General features: G+C 40.1%; 1 protein-coding gene across 1 annotated transcript in view; it reads left to right on the forward strand.

Annotated features, from left to right (window-relative positions):
- Nucleotides 1–1,432: 1,432 nt before the first annotated feature.
- NCAM2 (neural cell adhesion molecule 2) overlaps nucleotides 1,433–19,967 on the forward strand; it is a 284,484-nt gene continuing 265,949 nt past the window's right edge. Inside the window, exon 1 of the mRNA XM_048045803.2 lies at nucleotides 1,433–2,221. Coding sequence (XP_047901760.2) covers nucleotides 2,170–2,221 — 52 coding nt within the window. The 5' untranslated portion in view covers nucleotides 1,433–2,169. The remainder of the gene's footprint in view (nucleotides 2,222–19,967) is intronic.

Genomic DNA, 19,967 nt, shown 5'->3' on the forward strand with positions numbered 1-19,967 from the left:
GATAAAATATGAGTACAAGTTATTTGGTTTTATTTATTAATACTGTATTTCTTGCACATCGGCCTGGATGGTAGTGCTCCGAACACATTAAAAACAAGGATAAATCTGACCATGGCTTCTTATTCATGTCTTAGAGAGGGTCTCTTGCTTTCTGCTCAGTAAGATTTATATTTATTTCAGGGGTTTTACCTAATATTTATTTTAATCCTTCTGTATTACTTCACTAATGATGTTTATTTCTGCAGTTGGACGCTGTGGCTGACAGAACCTTCTCACCTAAAGGGAAAACTCTTTCACCAAAATACCTTCTTTTGTTGTGCTTTTCTGGACCAGAATAAAGCCCTTAGCCAGAAGTTTCTGCAAGTAGGTATCTCTCCTGACATTCAGCAGAATTGCTCCTAAATATAAATCCTTTTGTCACTTAAAAGTGTTTGCTGAAGCTGCCACAGTTTGGATTTCCAGAATGATATGAAGAATTACAGTTCCATGCACACGTAATGATACATGAAAACAAATCTGTTTGTTTTATAATACCTTAAAAAAATCTTCACTTTCAAGAGAGGAGTCACTTGGTACATCACTGAGCAATAACGTTCTGATCTACGTAGTGTAGGTTCACCAAAAAATGGTACAAAACTCTCACTGTCCCCTCAACCAGCACTTGCTGTACTTCTCCTTAAGTATACGGAAACAACCTCTTCTGAGGAAAGACTTTGGGTTTCAATTATGTATCTTGTTGATCCCAGCAAGATCTGCTAACTATACAATTTCTTCCTCCCGTATTTCATAATTTTGTAAGAGTTCTGTGCAGCAGGAGTCAAGCTGAAGATACCTATAATGACATTTGTAAAAGTTTTATGCAGAGGGATGTCTTGTCTCCGTCCCCCTCCCTAAAACCGAAATCCTGCTGAAAAGAGGGGAAAAAAAAATAATTATTAGGGGTATGTTAATATGAATTAATCTTTTATTGACTACTTCCACTGTTCCACGGTAATATAAATCCACTTCTATCTCCCTGCATGTATCATACAGGTGGTAAGGTGGCAAATTTGTAGAAGCTGCTCTGGAGACCATAACTTAATTAATGCAAGAAAAAAAAAATTACCTCTTTAAAGTCAAGCTGGATGACAATTCACCTCTTTACTTACGAGTAGGGTTTTCTTTTTGTTTTTACAAAGTAAGATTATAGGTAAGACAGCACTGAAGCACCGAGAAGGCAGGCAATTTATTTTTTATTGGTTTTATTTCGCACACAGTCGTAAATACCAGAGGTGTTGTTTTTTTTTTTTTTTCCCCTCCGTGCTACGAACAGAAGTCAACGCAGGTGAATTCCCGGACAGTTCGACGCAGAGGTGCGAGGCCGCGAGCCGTCAGATGCACCCGCCGCAGGGGCAGGGGCAGGGGCAGGGGCAGGGGCAGGGGCAGGGGCAGGGGCAGGGGCAGGGGCAGGGGCAGGGGCAGGGGCAGGGGCAGGGGCAGGATCCGCGTCCACGTCGCGCCTCCGCGCCCCCCGCCCGGCCGCTCCCTCACACGGCCGCCTCGCGCCCGTCGCCCCCTAACTAAAGGTGGGCGGCAGCCGTTGGCGGGCGGCCGTCGGGGGACAGCCGTTGGGGGGACGCAGCAGGGATCCGGCGGGGGGTACCGGAGCCGCGCCAGCCCCTCGGTGCGCCACACTCGCGCTCGGCTCTCCCTTCCCGGGGGATTCGGGGCTTCCCGCCGGGCTCCGCAGGCGAGCCGCCGCCTCTCCCTTCAGGCTGCCTCCCCTCGGGCGCGGGAGCAGCCTCCGCGGGGATGCTGCGCGGGACTCGCCTCGTCCCGCGGGGCGGGAGAGGAGGAGGCGAGAGATGCGGGCTCCGAGCCCGCGGCGGAAGAATCGTGCCGAAGCACGGCAACGTTCCACCCGTGCGTGTGAGGCGGAGGGATCCGCGCGGACCGCCGTGTGCCCGCCCCCTGCGCGGCGGCCGCCGGCTCCCCGATATAGTGCGGCGCGGCGCGGCGACCCCAGTCACTTGGCGGGCGGCGCGGAGCGGAGCGGTGCGGGGCGGTGCGGGGCTGCGAGGCACGGCCGGCCGGGAGGGCTGGGCGGGAGGGAGGGAGAGAGCAGCGGCGGGGCTGGCCTGGGCTGAGCACCTCTAACTTGGAACTGTCCGCCGGCGTGAGCTCCTGAACATGAGCCTCCTGCCTCTCTACCTGCTCGGATTGCTCTTCAGTAGCGGGCAAGGTAGGAGTGGGGTTGCGGGGTTGCTGCTTTTATTTTATTTTTTTTTTCTTTTTGAATTATTCATACCTATGCCGTGTCCTCGCTCCGTCACTCAGGTTAGCGTAACTGAGAAAGAAACGGAGAAAAATTGAAGCGTTGCGTCCTGCTGGAACCGGATTGGAAGGGACATCAAACTTGCCTAATTCGCCTCCTTCCCCTTTTATAACGGCCCTCGGGGAGAGGAGGCGTACGTGGGGAAAGGGAGAAAAAAAGCTGGAAGGTGCTCGGTACACTTAGCTCTTCGCACGGGGTTTTGCCTTTTTTTGTGGCGACAAATGTGGGAGGGCATCAAAAAAAAAAAAAATTAAGGAAGACTGTCGAGGATCGCGCTGTCTGTCGGAGGGGAAGGCAGCGTGGGCGCCGCGCAGGGGACCGCCGAGAAGTGTCGCCGCGGAGCCCGCGAGGCACCTGCCGCGGGCTCTCCCTGCCAGGGCTTCCCCGTACGGCTGCGGGCAGGCGAACCCCGACCGCACCGCGCCGCACCGGCTGGGCTCGCCCCGGGGGTGGCGGCGAGGCGCTGCGGGTGCGGCTGCGTACGGGGGCGCGCACACAGGCAGCGGCTTGGGCCCCGCGGGGGGCGGGGGCGCGGGGCGGGGGCGCCCGGCGCCGGGGCTTGGGGGGGGAGCGGGGTGGCCACGGCGAGTTTTGCCCGTGGGGGCCGTGCCCACCGCCCGAGGGCACCGCCTCGCCCGCCGCCTGTTTTTAAGGAGGTTTCAGGGGGAAGTAGCGGTGGTACCGATGGAAGACGCGCCCCGCGCGAACGGGGAGCATCCGTCCCTCGGGCCGGCCTTGCAGCAGGGGGCGGCAGAGCTCCACGGCCGCGCCGGCCGCTGCCCCGCGCTGGGGACGGGGCCTCGCCCCGCGGCGGGCCGGGGGCGCCCGGCCGGGCTGGACCGAGCCGGGCTGGGCAGGGGGCGGCGGGGCGGGGGCCGGGGTCCCGCCCCGGTACCTGCCGGCGCCTTGCGGGGGGCGGCTGCGGGCTCCGCCGCGCCGGGTGGGGGGCGGGGGGCGCCCAGCCGTAAGGTGTGGGGACTGCGGCTCCCGGCGCCCCCGCCTTCCAGGAGCTCGTCTCCAAACCTCCTGCCGCGCAGACATTTTGTCTGGGCGAGAAGTAGCGAGGAACCACCAGATGCTCGCAGTTCGCGGAGAGAGACTTCTCTGCTTTCGCCACCTCGGGACGAGCTCTGGAGGTCTCCCGATTAGCGATTCAGAAGCGGTGCGGAGGCTTTCCAGCACCGCTGGGGTGGCGGAGGAGGAGGAGAAGGGAAAAGCATCCTTCGGTCTTACCACTGATCCACCTGGGTGTAATGGTTGTGGAGACACGGTCCGTCGTTCCTCTCACGGAGGAGCGGCGGAAAGCTACTTTGTGGAGTGTGGTTACTGCAGCGTAGAAAGATTACATAGTTTCGGTATCTTACCATCGCAAACGTCAGGGGGTGAATAATGGAATGAAATCCTGCGTGCCATTAGGCTGAGTTTTAAAAACGATAGCAGGGTAGATAGGGGAGGGAGATGGAAAGAGGAGGATGAAAGCTCAATAAATCTAATATTGACAGTAAGTTATTAGTGTTAACTAAATGGAGGAAAAGTCTTTTTATAAAAAAGCAAATTGTTTTAAGGTGGGAAGAGTAAGATTTTTGGAGTGGTTATGGAAAATAGCCTCAGTCCACGATAGGGGATAGCAAATGAGAGTGGGAGACACATCTGCATATGAAAAATATTGCCATTTAGGTTGCTAGGGAAGAGGAAGATTCTACAGTTGTTTTTTTTGAAAATAAGCATTGACTTGGTGAGGGGCTTATTATTTTTGCATTTTTTTGACACCTCCTCTTAGTAATCTTGAGATATCTTGAAATGATGCAAGTAATCTGGGAGGCTATTCCAGAAACTCTGGGGACTTACCCTGTTGATATATGATAATTATGATTTTATTTAATGTTAAAGTAGAGATAGTGTGGACAGTTGAGAAAAACCCAGTAACGGGATTTGGATCATTTGGTTCAGAAATACTGAAAGTTTTAGGATGAAGATTTGCATTTCTGAGCATATAGCTGCAGCAGATTTCATGAAGAATAACTGAAGCTTTTTCATTGCAAAATGCTGTTGTCTAAGACTGGGGCAAGGAAACTGTGATGCTTTGTGCCGTTTCAGAAAATCAGAGCAGTTTGAAAGCAAGTAGCTGACAGCAACCCCCCCGCCCCCCAAGCTCACTTAAGAGCTTACGAATGCCATAATTATCTAACAAGACCAAATATTTCCTCTCCTTGTTTCATCACAAGGGAGGGATTTAACTGGCCATGTTGCTGTGCTAAAACAAAAGGATGTTTCCTTAACCTTTCAAAACTACCCAAACTGAAAGACCCAAAATTTAATTAGGTTTGGTTTAACAAATAAGTAGGCGATAAAGAAAAAGCTCCTCTCTGTAACTCTGCCTTTTAGCATGTATAGTGATACAACACTCAGAAGAGTAGACTTCATTGGTTTTTAACAGTGTCTGGGGACACTGACTTAGAGTGAATGAAATGGACACCTTCCCAGATCGCTAAATCCTATTTCTTCTATCACTCTGCATAATATACAGTTCTTTGGGTTAGCAAATTTCTGTTAAGCTGCAATAGAAAATGTTTCGCTTGCAGGATTTAATCCATTTTGTATTCATGCAGAAGATTTGTATGAGTGAGTACTTATTCAATCATTGTGCTTGAAGTTTCTTCTCTTTGCTGCTTTGATAGCAAGTTCACTCTTGGTTTTGATGCACAGTTTCTCTGTACGAGTGCTTTTAAAGTACTGTTTGTTAATAAGGAATGTTCCCTAAAACAGTTGCTAGGAGGTGCATCTTATTTGCCGCAGTGTAGTTATTTCCTAGAGTCTTGCTTCTTTCTGCTTTTTGTGTAGAGAATACATGAAATCTGGAATTTTTGAAGTCAATCACAGTTTGTCCAATGGATTGAGTGCAACTAATATTTTACTCTAATTGTAAACCGAAATCTGAAATGTTTATGACTTCAGGTAGCTATTTTCTGCTACCAGTTGATTTATACAACTGCAATAAGATGAAAATAAATCAGTCTGCCTTTACTCCTTTTCACTCGTTAAAAAAAAAGTGTTAAAGGAATGTTTGGTTTGCTGTGTAACTCCTTTTCAAGTGACGACAAAAATGAAAATATCTGCCTGAAAATAAACTGGGATGTTCAGCAGATTGTGTCAAGAATGGATTGGTAAGAAATATATGGAGTTTTGTTCCATGTAATTCTATACAAAATGCTTTATTTAGAGATATTTTTGTTTGCAGTGCCTTTAAATCATGAAATGTATGAACTATAAAGCTGTAGAGCTAAAGCTTTGAAATTTTTTGTAAGAGGTTGAATAGTATCATTTTGACTGTCTTTCTCCTGCAAAGTGGTTCATATATTTATTTAGGTAATTATTCTCATCTGTGGGAATGTTACTGTGGTGGTATGACCAACTTATGTATTATTAGCCTTTCACAGCATTTTAAAAATAAAATAAATTTGAGAACAAATACTGTATTTATTTGCCCTTTCATTGACCTTTTTATTTGAGGAACTTTTCCCAGATGATTCATGTTTGTCTACTGATTTTCTTCCAATTTATTCCAGTAATCCCCCAGTTACATTCAGCATGTGTCATCTGATTCCAGCATAATCAAGTTAATATGACATTTTGGGAAACATGTTCTATGTAGTCATTTGTGGCTATGAGTTGAAAATCCGTTACTGAAAGACTAGGACTGACTTCTCTAGATAAACTATTTAAAATATAAATAAAAGTATAAATCCATATTGTCTATGTGAAGTAACATGCCAGATGTTTTGCTCTTTCTCCCTTTAAGAGCACACCTTAGCTTCATGAAGTAAGGGTGGTATGCTTGAAGCATATCACAAGGTTTTACACGTCACAGACCATTTGAAATTGATTTTTGATGGCTTTGAAGTTTGGAAATAGAAGAGAATTGGGGGAGAGCTTATGGATAACCTACCTGATAGCTTCAAATTTGAAGGCCCATTTAGGTGCAGTATGCTAGTTCTAGGCATATTAGTAAGTAGCAAATCGTATTATCACTCCTTGTTTTAAAACAATCAATTAATCACGACCATATTCTGACCTAATAATGTCCTGTTTCCTGTCTTTTTTTTTCCCCTTCTTAGTGTATTTAGTGCTTTCTAGGGTAGATAATTGACTGAAATCACTCAGTTTTTGGTATCTCTCCTTTAAAGCTCAAAATAATTTTCCTTGGTAAGTAGAGCATTCAAAGTACTTCTTGCTGTTATCTCAATCTGAGGATGTCCAGCTTCAGCAACATAATTCTGCAGTCTTTCACAAAATCTTTTCACGGTTTTAGCTCAGTTTCACTTAATACTGTGGTTGTATGTATTTAGATATTTTTAGAGGATGTCAAGACAATGAAGAGTTAAGTTAGCAAGGTTCTTCAGCCTTCCCATGCCATGCTATAACAGCTTGAATGAGGTCTTCAAAAACAAAGGTACCAAGCTTCTTTTATTTATTATAGGGTTAGATTTTTATAGTATTTGATATCATTTGACTGGGTTCATTAATCGGAGAAGGCATTTGCCGTACTGTAGCTGAGATCAGAATCAAACTTTTAATTTCTTGAACGAATAAGTTAAAGGAATGAAAAAAAAATGAACAGAGTCAGTTTTCCTGGCTATAGCTATTTGTGGTGACAGCTTATGATACTAAAATCTTCTTGTACTGGAACAGTAACACGTTTTAAAACCTACTTAAAGATTATGTAGAAAGGAAACAAAGAATGCATGTATGCATACACAAGCCTACTTTTTAGAAAACCTTGTCTAACAAGAACCCCATGTCTGGTTTAAATGACCTGCACTTGAGTAACTCCATGGAAGGGCTGCTGGTTGCACTAATGCAGAAGCTGCTGTGCTGAGCAGGAGTCAGTTGGCTGCAGTGGGTTTTTGATTAGGTTGTGCAGTGTGTGAAAGCATCTCTTGAAGTGGCAGGAGGTGACTAGCTTTCACTTTTGAAAAAGCATGATGTGGAATGACACTCTCCATTTATCTTGCTGTTATTATTTAGGAAATGTCCATTTTCCTAACAGAATTAATCTCTATGCATCAAAACTTGGATCATTAATGACATTCCACAGTAGTAGTGGCTACAACTCAGGTCATTCAACAAGTAAGATCTACTATGGAATGAGATGTTTATAAGGCAGTTTTTAAATATGAAGATGACTATGGACATTGTGGCCAAACTCTACTGATCCTAGTTAGAGGATAACTTTCACTGCCTGAAGTTTTTGTTTGCATGAGAACCAAACTGGGCCAGTTCTTTAAAAGTAATTATTTTACTGTCTCATGTAAGTTAATTGGGGAAGGAGTTATACAGCAAAGTATATCAATTAAAAATTCATTACATGGTTTCTACCTATATAATAGCTCTACTATCATTTAAAACAGAAACTTGTAAAATGTTTTATATGTTCTACGTTCTTTTTTGGAACAGAAATAAGCAGCTGTTTGATTTCACCTGTTTTTTAATGTAGTAGCATTGCAAGCAGGATGATTGAGTCTTTTAAAAACATGTTTGAACAAATAATTTCAGTAAGCCTGGACAGCTGTTAACCACGGCTGTTTACCACGATGTAAGTATGATGTGATCTGAAATGGCCAATTCATGGATGGAAAATGTCCAGATAAACTTGAAAAGCTCCATTAAATATTATGGGGATTTAGTCAGCTTCTCTCTTCCTCCCTATTATGACTGTAATAAATTTCCTCTCATCCAAGTCCTGTGTGTGTTCCTTCAAGAACAAGTTTTCCATAAAAAGCATAAAACATCAACACTTTTACTTAAGATGTAGTGACTTTTCCAGAAAGAACGTGGGGGAGAGGGGAGAAGCGGTTCTTCTATTTGCACAGTCTATATTTTTCTTCTTATCTAAATCTGTTTTGTGCCTTTTGAAGGGTACACTGTTTTTTTTATTTAGTATTCTAATTATTTGAGTAGAATAGCTACACAGCAGACAGAGGTGGTTGAGTAACTTCACATATCAGAAATATTCAAAGTAAACTGTAATATACCTGTAGCGTATGAATAATATGTATTATGTCATGAAGGAAAATTCTATTCTCAAAATGACTTCTCCAGTTAGCTAACATTAAGCAGAATATTGATGTTGCAATTGTAGCTTAAGAAAGAATACAAATCGTTTGACTGGCTATAAGCTGAAATTCATACCTGGAATTTGTGTATGTAACTCATACAAGGAGTTGCTATCCTCATCGCTTTGCCCAAGCGGTGCCATTTGGAACATAATCTCAATTCAGCTTGAAAACAAAACCATTGCCATCAATTTTCTTGCTACTACCACGTGGTGCATAATATCCAGTAGAGCTGCAAGCAATTGCAAACCCATTAACTTCACAGACCATTGTACCACAGCTGAACTTGGCTTGTTCGAAGTCAGGTCTATAATTAAAATAATAGAGATTTAAAAAGAGGCTTAATGCAGTGTATGGAGATCTTTGTAGCATATGTTGCAGGTGGATGTGAGCAGGTAGGGAGAGGTAATTCTGTATCTTATTATGAACAGTTTTCTGTACTGATCACGTACAATGAATTTTCTTCTTCTTTCCAACAGGAAAGATGTAATTAGAACTGCAATGTTATTATGTCAATACTGTGTCATTATGTTAATTGGTCAAAGCAAAATAAGCTAAATACCCAGGGACTCGGGGAGAGGGCAGAAAAGGTGTGTGTATTAAACATAGTGAAGACCAGTTAACAGGAGTAATGCAATACAGCATTTTTTTTAAAGTTACTAAATGACTCATAAACTAATGTGCCTGCTGGATCAGAACGAAGGTTCATGTACTCCAGTGACCTCCTGGTCTGACAGGGACTAAAGACCGTAAGACAATGCATGAAGAAACAGTAAGTGCGGAGCAAGAATGATGTTGTACTTCTGTCAGCACACCCTACAGCATGCAGGGATATGTCGGGTAACATCTATGTGATCTTCCTTAATAATCTTGACAGATCTCTGCTGCGTGAATTTGTTCTTAAACCTGGTGATACTTTGATCTATTTGGTGCACTGTGTCAATGACTGAGGAGAATGCAGAAAGCAGCCTGAAAAGTCATGTTGCAGTGTTTCAAGTAACGTAAGGAATATGGTAATGTAAGGAATACAAATAATTCTTTACCTATCTTTTCTGTGATGTCATGTGTACCACAGAGAACTCTGCATCTCTTCTGTGAGGGAATCAGAGCTACATGTTATATTCATGGACTTTCCAAAGGTTTAAATACACTTTGTTTTGTTTGCTGTTTCTTTCCTACTTTTTTTCAGTATTTTTTGTATTTTGGTAGCCTTTTGGTAATGGTTATCTTACTGGACGTTAATGTCTATTAAATAAGTACTTGAATTTTAAGCTGATCTCCATCAGGCTGATGGTAAGCAGCCTCTTTGTTTATAAGTGGAGTTTTTAGTATTTTGTGTTTATTTTTTTGTTTCTGTTTTCTCTTTCCTGTAATCGATGTTGCAAGATCTGCCTCCCACATGGGGTGGGGGCTGAAGCTTTTGAGCAGTTAACATAACGAAATGAATGAGAGATTTGATTACTAAGAAGGTGGCTTCAGGGATGAATACACAGAGTGCTGAGGTAGTTTAAAGGCAATCATGATATCTGAGTAAATGGACATAAAACAGGTCACAAAAATCTTCAGTACAAAATAAAATTTCTGGTCAGAAAAAGCAGTGACTCTGGAGCATTCCAAGAGTGAGAAGGAAGAAGCATGATTAGTCTTAAGATGGTTCTTTATTTATTTATGAAAGTATTACATTCAGTGGGTCTCCAGAATGTCCCAGGAGATCCCTTCAAATGATTTGCTTCAAAGGCGTTCTTCATGTAAATGTTCTGAAGACGTAGGGGAAAATAATTCTCCAATTGCTGAATGGTACTTTCTGGAAAATATTATTTCAGTGTTTCTCATCTGTTAGTAGGTGTTCATAGCAGATACTATTTCTGAATGCAGTAAGAATTACCGGAGTTTTGTCCTTGGTACCTCTTGCAAATTCTGCTGGTGTCAATAGATGTTGTCTGTAAGTTTTAAAAATAAATGAATAATAATAAATTAGCTGTTCCTGGTAAAACTTCAAAAATTCAGATGCTTGGTTGTCAAAAACATTTCCTGTTTTCATCACTTAGGTCTCTTTGAAAGTGAAAGAAAATTGTTCTTTAAAAATGTGGCCTTAAATTAGTTATTTGTGTATATGAGAAAAATAGAGAACCACAGAGATGAAAATGTGAAACACTGGAACACTGTGGTTTATGCTAATCGCCTAAACGATTTTGTCAGACATCCATATTTCACAATAGGTTTGCTTTTATTGGTTTGTGTTTTGCTTTTTGTTCCTGAATTCTAATTCTGTAAATCTAATCTGGGATCTGAAATTCAGGATGAATTATACCTAACGGGGCATTGCTGTCAGTAATAATTTGTGAATTTTATAAATAATGCAATAATTCATGTGCTCCATTGCTTTTTGTGTTTGTAGAATATTCTGACTTTAGATTTATGTGAACTAAATGCAGACTTCTTCCAATAAACAGTGTCTGTAGTGTAATACAAATGTTACATTTATCTTTAGCCTTTACAGCTTATTTTAAGGAAATTCTGTTATGTGAGATGAGTTCTGCTGACAAAACTATGCAACCCCTGCAGTCATGGAACTGCCACTGGAGTCAATGGGAGACTTGTGCACCCAGAGTGCTGTTACGGGGCTTGTACTGATTGCAGCTTTCAGGGCCTGATTGGAGCTTTCAGGAGTTGTATAACTCCTATGCAAGTATGTGGGATTTCTGATTTAGTGAAGAATAGAAAATCAAGCTCTAACTTTATGTATGTCTACGTAGTGGGCATGTTTATAAAGTAGCACTGACAAAGCATAGCAGTAATCCAGCAACACAGAAGTCAGAACCGAGGTGATGTTCTGACATGACAGGTTTCATTCAAGATAGATGAAAATATCCTTTTTTGCCTTGTGCACTGTGTTTTATTCATAATAAAGCCAAAGACTTACTGTAAGCTGCTGATTTCATGTTCTCCCTCTGGGAGTGTATGAGAACGTTGAGCTTTGTGCAGTTAATCATTGTGTGTCACTAGGTTCTTGCTGCCCTGGTTATAGCTGTGTTGGGGAGTTTACCATTCAATATTTTAAAAAAAAAATCATTTGTTTTTGTTTGAGACATTTACTTGTTTGTTTTAGTCTGTGGCTTTGTGACACCAGTCAGACCTGCTCCTTGGATGTTCAGTATTCAGATCATGGCTGTAGGTCTGTAAGCATTCTGTCTGAATGATCAGATGTTAAATGGATTTGTGCCAGTTTATGGCAGTTACAGACATTGGGTTCAACAGCTTTTAGCATTTAGTCGAAATAATCCTCCCCAGTACCTTCACGTTACGTTGCTGTGAATGGCTGTGGATTATAAGGCCTGCATAAATGGAATTGATGTTGCTGGTTTTGAGAATACTTGTAGATGATGTTTTGCTGTACAGTTCTCCTAAAGCCATTGTAGACTTATTCTAACATTCTTAGAAGTAAAATTACAGATACTCATTTAATGTGATGGTTGTGGTAGGTTTTATTTCTGAGTCCATGATAGTGCTGAAAGAACATTAAATTGTGATTTGCTTACTTACTGATAACGTCAAAATTCTTTTCTAACATATTCGCTATTTCTGTCACATGCAAACAAGCCGAAAGATTCGTGTTTGTGTTCTGAGACCTTGAATCACCAGTTTCATTTCGTGCATGTAACCTTTTAGGTGCTGTGTTCTGATAGCATGCATATATATATATATATATGCTTTTTTTAAACTCGCTAGGTACATGATCAAACACTTGATTTTATGTATGGAAAAGCAGATCTGGCTGGGGAAGATATTGCTTCCTATAAAAATCTTGATGAAAAGAAATACTTTCCTATGAGTAGTAAACCTTTTATTTTTATCTACTCTGAACTAATTTTTAAATAAATAAAACCAAGAAATACTCCTTTACAAGAGAAAAGTCCTTGTGCTCTTGGATAGGTGAGTTCTGATAACAGTTTTTCTGTGACTGTTTTAAACCAGAAAAAACACCTGTAGCCATTGAATTAAATGAGAATATAGAAGTATAATTCATTTTCATACAAATATTGTTGTAAGAGCTATTCTAAGGAAATCTTTGTGTACTTGTGGTTAGTAAATATTAATGCTGCTTTAATGCACCTTAAATATGTTTGTGACTGTTTTCTAGACTATTGAGATCACCAAATTCAGTCCTGAAAGGTTTCTAGGTACTCTCCATTTATAACCATGTCAATGAATGTTAGCCCTGCAGAAAACCTTTTGTGTTGTTCATTACCACACTAAACCTATTACATGTGAACTGCAGGTATTAAAGTAGTAACATCTGTATTTGTGAACCTATAAAGCAATCCATTTGTGTGGTGATGTTCTATTTTTACTTAGGAAAACGGTGTAATGAATCTTGTAAATAAGTTCATGGACATTTTATTAAAACACTGATTTTCTAATCAGGGAAAAAGAGGGAAACTCTGGTAGCAGGAAGGAGGTAACACCAAATACTTAATATTTATTGAAGGTTCATGTTTTCCTCAAAGGAAAGATGTTCTTATTTTTTTTAATTGTTTTGTTTTGCCTTGGGGGGGGGGGGGGGGAGGGGTGGTGTCCAAAAATATTAATAAAAACGAAAGTTCTGTTTTCATAGTGTAGGTGTATTTTAATATATCTTATCAAGTTTCACATAATGGCTCTGAAAGATTTTATTCTTAAGACTGGAAGAAAATTGTGGAGGCAATGCAGGCATTTTCATAACTGTTCATTAGATTCATAAAAATATAGAATAGCTATATTTTCATATTTTCATTTGAACTGTAGCCACATGCAGGTAGACATGAATGTTCTGAGTTTATTTTGCTTGAATTATCACATAATTTTAAAAAGCAATATGTTAGAATTTAGATACCTTGTTTTCTAAAATTCAGTTCTAAAAATAGATGCAGATCTGTGACAAAATTACTAAAACAGCAAAAATGAGAGTAGTAGCCTTTCTGAGCATTTTTTAGGGAGAATGCATAGTGAAGCAAAAGCTATTTTTCATGATAAACATTTTTGTACAAACCAAACATTTTTGTTAGTCTAAGTTTTAATTGTGCAGTATTTTTATGCAAGGCTTAATTCATGGCTACATAAAGAATATTTTTAATTTTTAGTCTTTCCATTATAAAAGTACCTTTGGAATCCTCTTGTCCTACAAGAAGTAAAAAGGGGCATGGAAACAGTTAACTTTCTCAGATTCATTGAGTTCACTCAGCTCTGCCCTACTTCCATTTGGCAGGATTTCTCTCTTCTAGCAGCGCTTTCTTTCAGTTGCATTGCATGGTGTAACTGCATAATCTAAGCTGCGTATTTGAGGTATGATGTAATGGAGATAAATATTTTTGTGGTAAAACTTTTGGTTCCAGCCTTTTTGCATTTGTTAAGGCATGTGGTCTATGGAACAATGTGGCAAAAAAAAATAGGGGGAAGGTACTGATCCAACTGAAAAATAAAGTATGTGACCTGCTGGTAATCACAAACAACAAGTAAAACACATTTTTTGTTATAAGAGTATAGATTTCAAAGTATCTGTCTTTCTAAAAGTATGTGTGCTGTCCATTCAATGTCATATGCATAGACTTCCACACAGTGAAGTCTGTTATTGTAAATGACACAAATAGCATCTTTGTTTCTCTGGAGAGAGTAGCTAAAGGCTAAATAAGAATGGAAACTTTCTGGATTTTATTTCTGAATAGTTTCTGCAGATCAGAGAACTTGAACCATTTTCTTTTTTTGTCTTTATAGGGTTTTCTACACAATAATGTGTTTTGTATAACTATATATACAGTATTATTCATGAATGCTGAAATTGCTTCTTGTACACTTGTTTTTGGAATGTGTACGCCACCAGATATCAATAATGTTGAGGAACCCTCAGCATGAAATGTGCGAAGCCTCATGACACCTCAAGTCCCACTGCTAGAAAAAGTAGGGAGTTATCAGGCATGTCTTCATGGCCTTTCCTAGGCAGATGCAAACTCACCCTGCCCATGCTCCCAGTCAACTGAACACAAACTAGCTCCAAATAAACTAAAACTGCTGTTCTTGTGACATGGCTTGAACAAATTGTTGTCATGGCTGATTAACATTAGCACAGTGTTGTGGTAATTACAGATGCACAAATAACCATTAGGTTGCATCTGGCCAGCTCAGGGCTTGCATCTGCCTGCCAAAGTTTGTGTCAGCATGCCCACAGCAAGATTAAGGCAGAAGCTCAAGCTAAGGAAGACCTAAACCAGTAAATCTAAATGGCGCAGCATAGTCCTTATGGCACACAGTGCCCACTCTCCTCAGGAGCAGGAGAACTGGAGGAAAATGTCTGACTCAAGTAAATAGATGACATGCTTACAACAAATGAAACTATTGTTTCCAGGCTTGAGTTAAGGCCCCTCTGCATCACATTTACTCTGCTGACAGTGTTATAGGCACAACTAGCTTGGGCCACAGCAGTGCATGCATGACCTAAGTAGAGGCAACAAATTTGATTCAGGTCTCTTCAGGCTTTAGTGTGGTGCCCTAATAGGACAATCTTTTCTAATAAGTGATGTTATTCCATAAATTCTAGAAAGCCAAGTTAACTTTATTCTACCGATTTTTATTAGGGGCACTTAACTGTGGCACATTGGTGTGAGAGTACCCATGAAGGTTATATTTGTGAAGTAAAAGTCCAGTACTAGATTCAGACAGGTAAAACTGAGAGGAACTGAACTACTAGTGAGAAAGGAAGACCCAGCTTTATTACATTGGTAATTCTTGAAAGGTATGTTAAGTTTAAAAGTCATTATTTTAATATTTTTATTATCTTAAAGCTATTTTTGTTCTTCAAATAATTTCATAGCTCAAATTTGGTACATTGAAGACCAATTTTTATTCAGTAGTTATCCATTTAAATAGAGAATAATTAATGAAATCTGAGTATTTTTGTTAGAATACTACTAGCAGGCAGGAAACCCAAGCTCTCCTATTGTGAAGCTTTGTGGCTTAATATGAAGTACTTCATTTGTGTCTCAGGAATTTCACCAGTTAATGTGGTGCAGTATGTACTCTGGATTGACTTATTTGGACACCAGAAAGAAGTGCTAATGTTGCACCTTAGCCAATAATCCTTATTTAGTATGGTGGATCTTGCTGGAGTTCTGTCATAGCCTGGGAAATGGAAATATTTCAATTTTACCCCCTGTGGATACTCTTTTTTCCCTTAGTTTTGTTGAGATTACCTATTTTATTGACATGAACTGAAGGAAACATGATCAAGGTCAGACCAAGTCCATTGTAAATCCAGAACTGAACCAGCTGTCCTGATTTTAGTCCAGTGCTTTAACAATCACCCTGCTTTTCTTTAATGTTAAGATACAGAGCCAACAGTGGCATAAAAATCTGCAGTGACAGTAAACTGACTTCACTGTTGTTCTATAGGGGTGTGCACACTGATTCCAGCACCTCTGTCTTTAATAAGCTTTAACTGAGGCCAGTGTGTTTGGTGCGTGTGATGACTTGACATTCCTTGAGGATCCTAAGGAGTATCCCCAGAGATACTTATTTAAATCTGCAGATAGCAACTGGAATGTTTATTTTTAAAGGATAATAGTGGGAAAGTACATTAAAAAAATCTAGAGATTATGTAAGATCTGTACTTAAATGTTTTTCTGTATTTTCTAGTCTCTATTCTGACTCTGCATCAGAAAGTACCTATTTTTGGCAGTTTTGAAATAATAGCACTAATGATTTCTCTCTTTGACGAATGAAAACGAGCAACCAAATTGTCATCTTTCTGTGGCCAAACTGTCTGTTTTGGCCTTCATGGCTGGCTGTGACTGTTGGACTGTTAACGCTGCAAGTGTTTGAAATTGGGCAAGAAAGATGCTGCCAGGATTGATAGGCTCAGAACCTGATCAAGCTCCCCCACCCCGCCCCTCTTTCTTACAAACTCCATTTACTAAAATTGGCAGACTAGATATCTGTAGTCCTGAGTTCTGTATCTATTTTTGGAATCAAGATGGGCCTAGGTTTGTCCTCTGGAGTCTTTTTTCCCCCTCATATTTTAAAGTGGGATAGTGTTTGTGTAGCTGTCTTTGCAATGTGTTTGAGGGTCATATAGTATTAAATCAATTTGATCATCTGTTGACATAAAAACAGGCAATAATGTTACTTATGCAGGCATTTTGAATGAGTGTTTTACAGGGCACTGAGTGCTGTTACAGTCTAAGTACTTTAATCTACACAGTAGAAATTGGGAGGGCTCTGAAATGCTGTTTGGAACACACTCCCTGATCTCCTAGCACAAAAGAGTGAACAGAGTAATTACAGGGCCAGAACTTGTGTGTTCCCTGTATTGTTTGCACAAGTAAGAAGTCATCAATTGCTGCAAATTGGGTTAGCTATATAAACAGCAGCCTAATTTATTTAAAGTCAAGTCTCAGAGACCTGGAAAAGAATAATGGGGGAACAAGAGAGGGATTGCAAGAAGAACAGAGGTACAGAGTGTGCAGCTGTACTTGGGGTACTTGTTAACTTCAACAGGTAGCTCATGTAATTCGTAGTTAACTGAATGTATTTGGATATAGCAGAATTTCTTTGTTTTAACCACTGACAAAGTGGAGAGGTTGAGATTGAAAATTTCAGCAGTAGCTTTCAACCTACATCCAAGGGCTGTTGAAATGACATATTTGAAACCAATCATATTTCATAAATTCATAAAATCAATCACCACCTCCTGCTGAGTGCACATGAATATTCATACTTCCCCAGATGACTTGCAGAAATCATGATGTGCCTTCCAAATGGATTTATATAGTTCTCTCTCTGAAGTCAGTAACAACTTCTATTTAACTTTCCCTGTGCTTGGGTTTTCTTCAGTGTATGCTCACTTAAATACTGAAAGGAACGTTTTGGGAAGCTTCCTTACCTGCAGCATGAGAGACATGGACACATGGCCCTGCAGAGGTCTGTTAGAGGCCAAAGATGGATTACGCTTCTCCTGGGTCCCACACGCTGAAAAGAAGAATGTGTTTCTTCCCACAGGGACTACTCACATGAAGAAAAGTATAGCCTACGCTAACACAAACACGTTAAATTAGGATACTGATAGCATATGCCAGTAGAGTAACTCAGCACTGAACAGTAATGCAACTTGGTCAGAGTTGCAAGGTCATTGGCTGACAGAACCATGAGTAACACTTAAATTGGGTTCATCTTCCAAATGAAATGGCATTTTGAATCCTGAGCATGCTTTCTTGAATATTTTCTGAAAATATTCTCTATTCATTTGGATCTTTAGTACTTTTGAAAAAATTCTGATCCCTAATTAGCATCTCCTCCAGTGAGGGAGGTGTATGGTATTTTTGGGAGACTTAAACTGAATGCTTGTAAGCCTGTGCATCTTTTAAACACTTTTCACAAACGGTGTGGGTGTCTTAGTAAAAAGTGTCCTTCGTGTTACTTAGATGAAAATGTCTTTTCTCATGTTTAAGCTGCTTGACAAGAACAGCTATCATTTTATTAGAAGTTGTAATTTGTCTCATGTAGCATGTAGTTTTTTCTAACCTTGATTGTTGATTTTGCACACTGAAATCTGTCATTTTGGTAAACTAGATCTCTTATTTAATCTGTAGCCTTTTATGCAGCCTTCTAAAACAGGGATCTTTTTGAGTGCAAAGTTCGTTGTCATGTTGCAAGTGTGTGTTTCTGACCAGAATGCAAAGTAGTTCTAATCCATACATTCTTTTATCCTGTACTGGGATAGCTGCCAAACCTATGTCAGCGATTAACTTCTGAATGTGTCAGCTGTAACAAATACAGTTCATTGTTTCTTGGCTAGTTAGCAGCTAGTTAAAAGGCAGAAACAGTTCAAATGAAAGGGAAGTACTGTACACTTTGTATCTAAAATATTCAGGGTACTAAAACTACTGAAGGGGGGGGGGGAAATAAGTTCTAGGAGGGATTTTTAGGTAGATAAAAATACTTAAATGATTGTTCAAATCAAAACACACCAAATCACTGGATGATGAAGTTAGAAAATTATTACTAGTTACAGGTCACCTTCAATAAAGTTTTCAAATATTGAGTAATATTTAAAATTATTGTTCAAGTGAAAAGCAAAACAAAAAAATTGTCTGGGACAGTTAGAATAATATTGGTTAGAAAAAGAATATCACAAGAAAGGAAATGCCTTACCTTATTCAGGGAGCCAGAGAATATGAAAGTTATCCACATAAAGTGCAGAATCACCATTTAGAGGGGTGAATTAAAGATAAATAGAAAATGTCTGAGGAGAAGTATTAACGTCTGGTTTTGCTTGCAGATATCTCTGCACCAAGGCACAATTTCATGTTCATGCTTTGCCTGTATTATTTTTGGTAAATTTTACTCTGCAAGTAGAAAATGAACTGTTAGCTGTAAATATTTTAAAATAAATATTAAAAGTGTGTGCTTAATTAGTTCTTTAAGGTTTGTGTAGACCTTTTTCCTAAATTTATCAACTATTCCAGCAGAAATTGTAAGTCTTGCAATGCAGACTGGAATTTTAGTGTATGTAAAACTTCTTTTTCCATCATCTGATCTGAAAATTTGTATTTTTCTATATTCTGTCTCACAGAACTTAACGTGGAAATATTGGTAGTAAGTTAAAATAAAAAAGGCTGTCTAACAGATGTCACTGATCTCTCATAAGAAAGCAGATTCTGCTGTTTTATCGCAGTGATGACAGATGCTAGAACTCTACAGAGATGCAGAATTATTTTTGTTAACTGGCTGATTTGACCCCTGTCATTTTGAAGTTACAGTAAGTGAAAGGTTTGAATGTGCTATTAGGCATAGCACAGATAGAGGATGTGGTGCAATGAAATGTCAATAAACCAACAGGAGGTGAAAATTTGTACTGTTATATAAAACAAAAACCACTGGAAAATACACATCTGTTATTTATCAAATATGTGCATTGAGTTAGAAGAGGAACTTTAGCTACTGAAAGCCAACTGTACTGTTGGGTGAATTTTTACATGCAAGGAATTGGGAGGGTAGTGGGGGGAATTACCACTTGCTTCAGTTCTTTTTACATAAGATAAATGTTTTGTATGCTTTCTGTTTTAAGAAAGCAAAGAGAAAATAGGTGGTCTGTCTGCATAGCTAGAGAACATAGACTTTCTGTATCAATTTGTGAAATAGGATCTTAGTACTTAATTCATTGATAGTGGGGCACCCTGTGCACTAGTTGTGTTTCTACCAAATGTGTAGATTATGGATCTGCAGACCCGTTCCTTTAGGGCTTATTCCTTCTGTGCTCCCCAGCACCTTCCTCACCACACCTTCCCATTCTCCTTGCTCCCTTCTTACACTGAAGTACAGTTTAATAAGGGTCTCTAGACAGTGACTTTCCCTATACATGAGTCAGAACTTTTATGTTTATAGTACATAATTTTTCAGAACAGTAGTATCTGTAGCACAGCAGTTGTGAGTCATGAGCAGGATTTGTTTGTCCTCAACTTACTCAGTGTGTGTTGTGGAAGACGGGCATGGCACTCTTCTCCTGTGACACA

This window comes from Anser cygnoides, chromosome 1 (genome assembly GCF_040182565.1).
Source record: "Anser cygnoides isolate HZ-2024a breed goose chromosome 1, Taihu_goose_T2T_genome, whole genome shotgun sequence".
Lineage (NCBI taxonomy): Eukaryota > Metazoa > Chordata > Aves > Anseriformes > Anatidae > Anser > Anser cygnoides.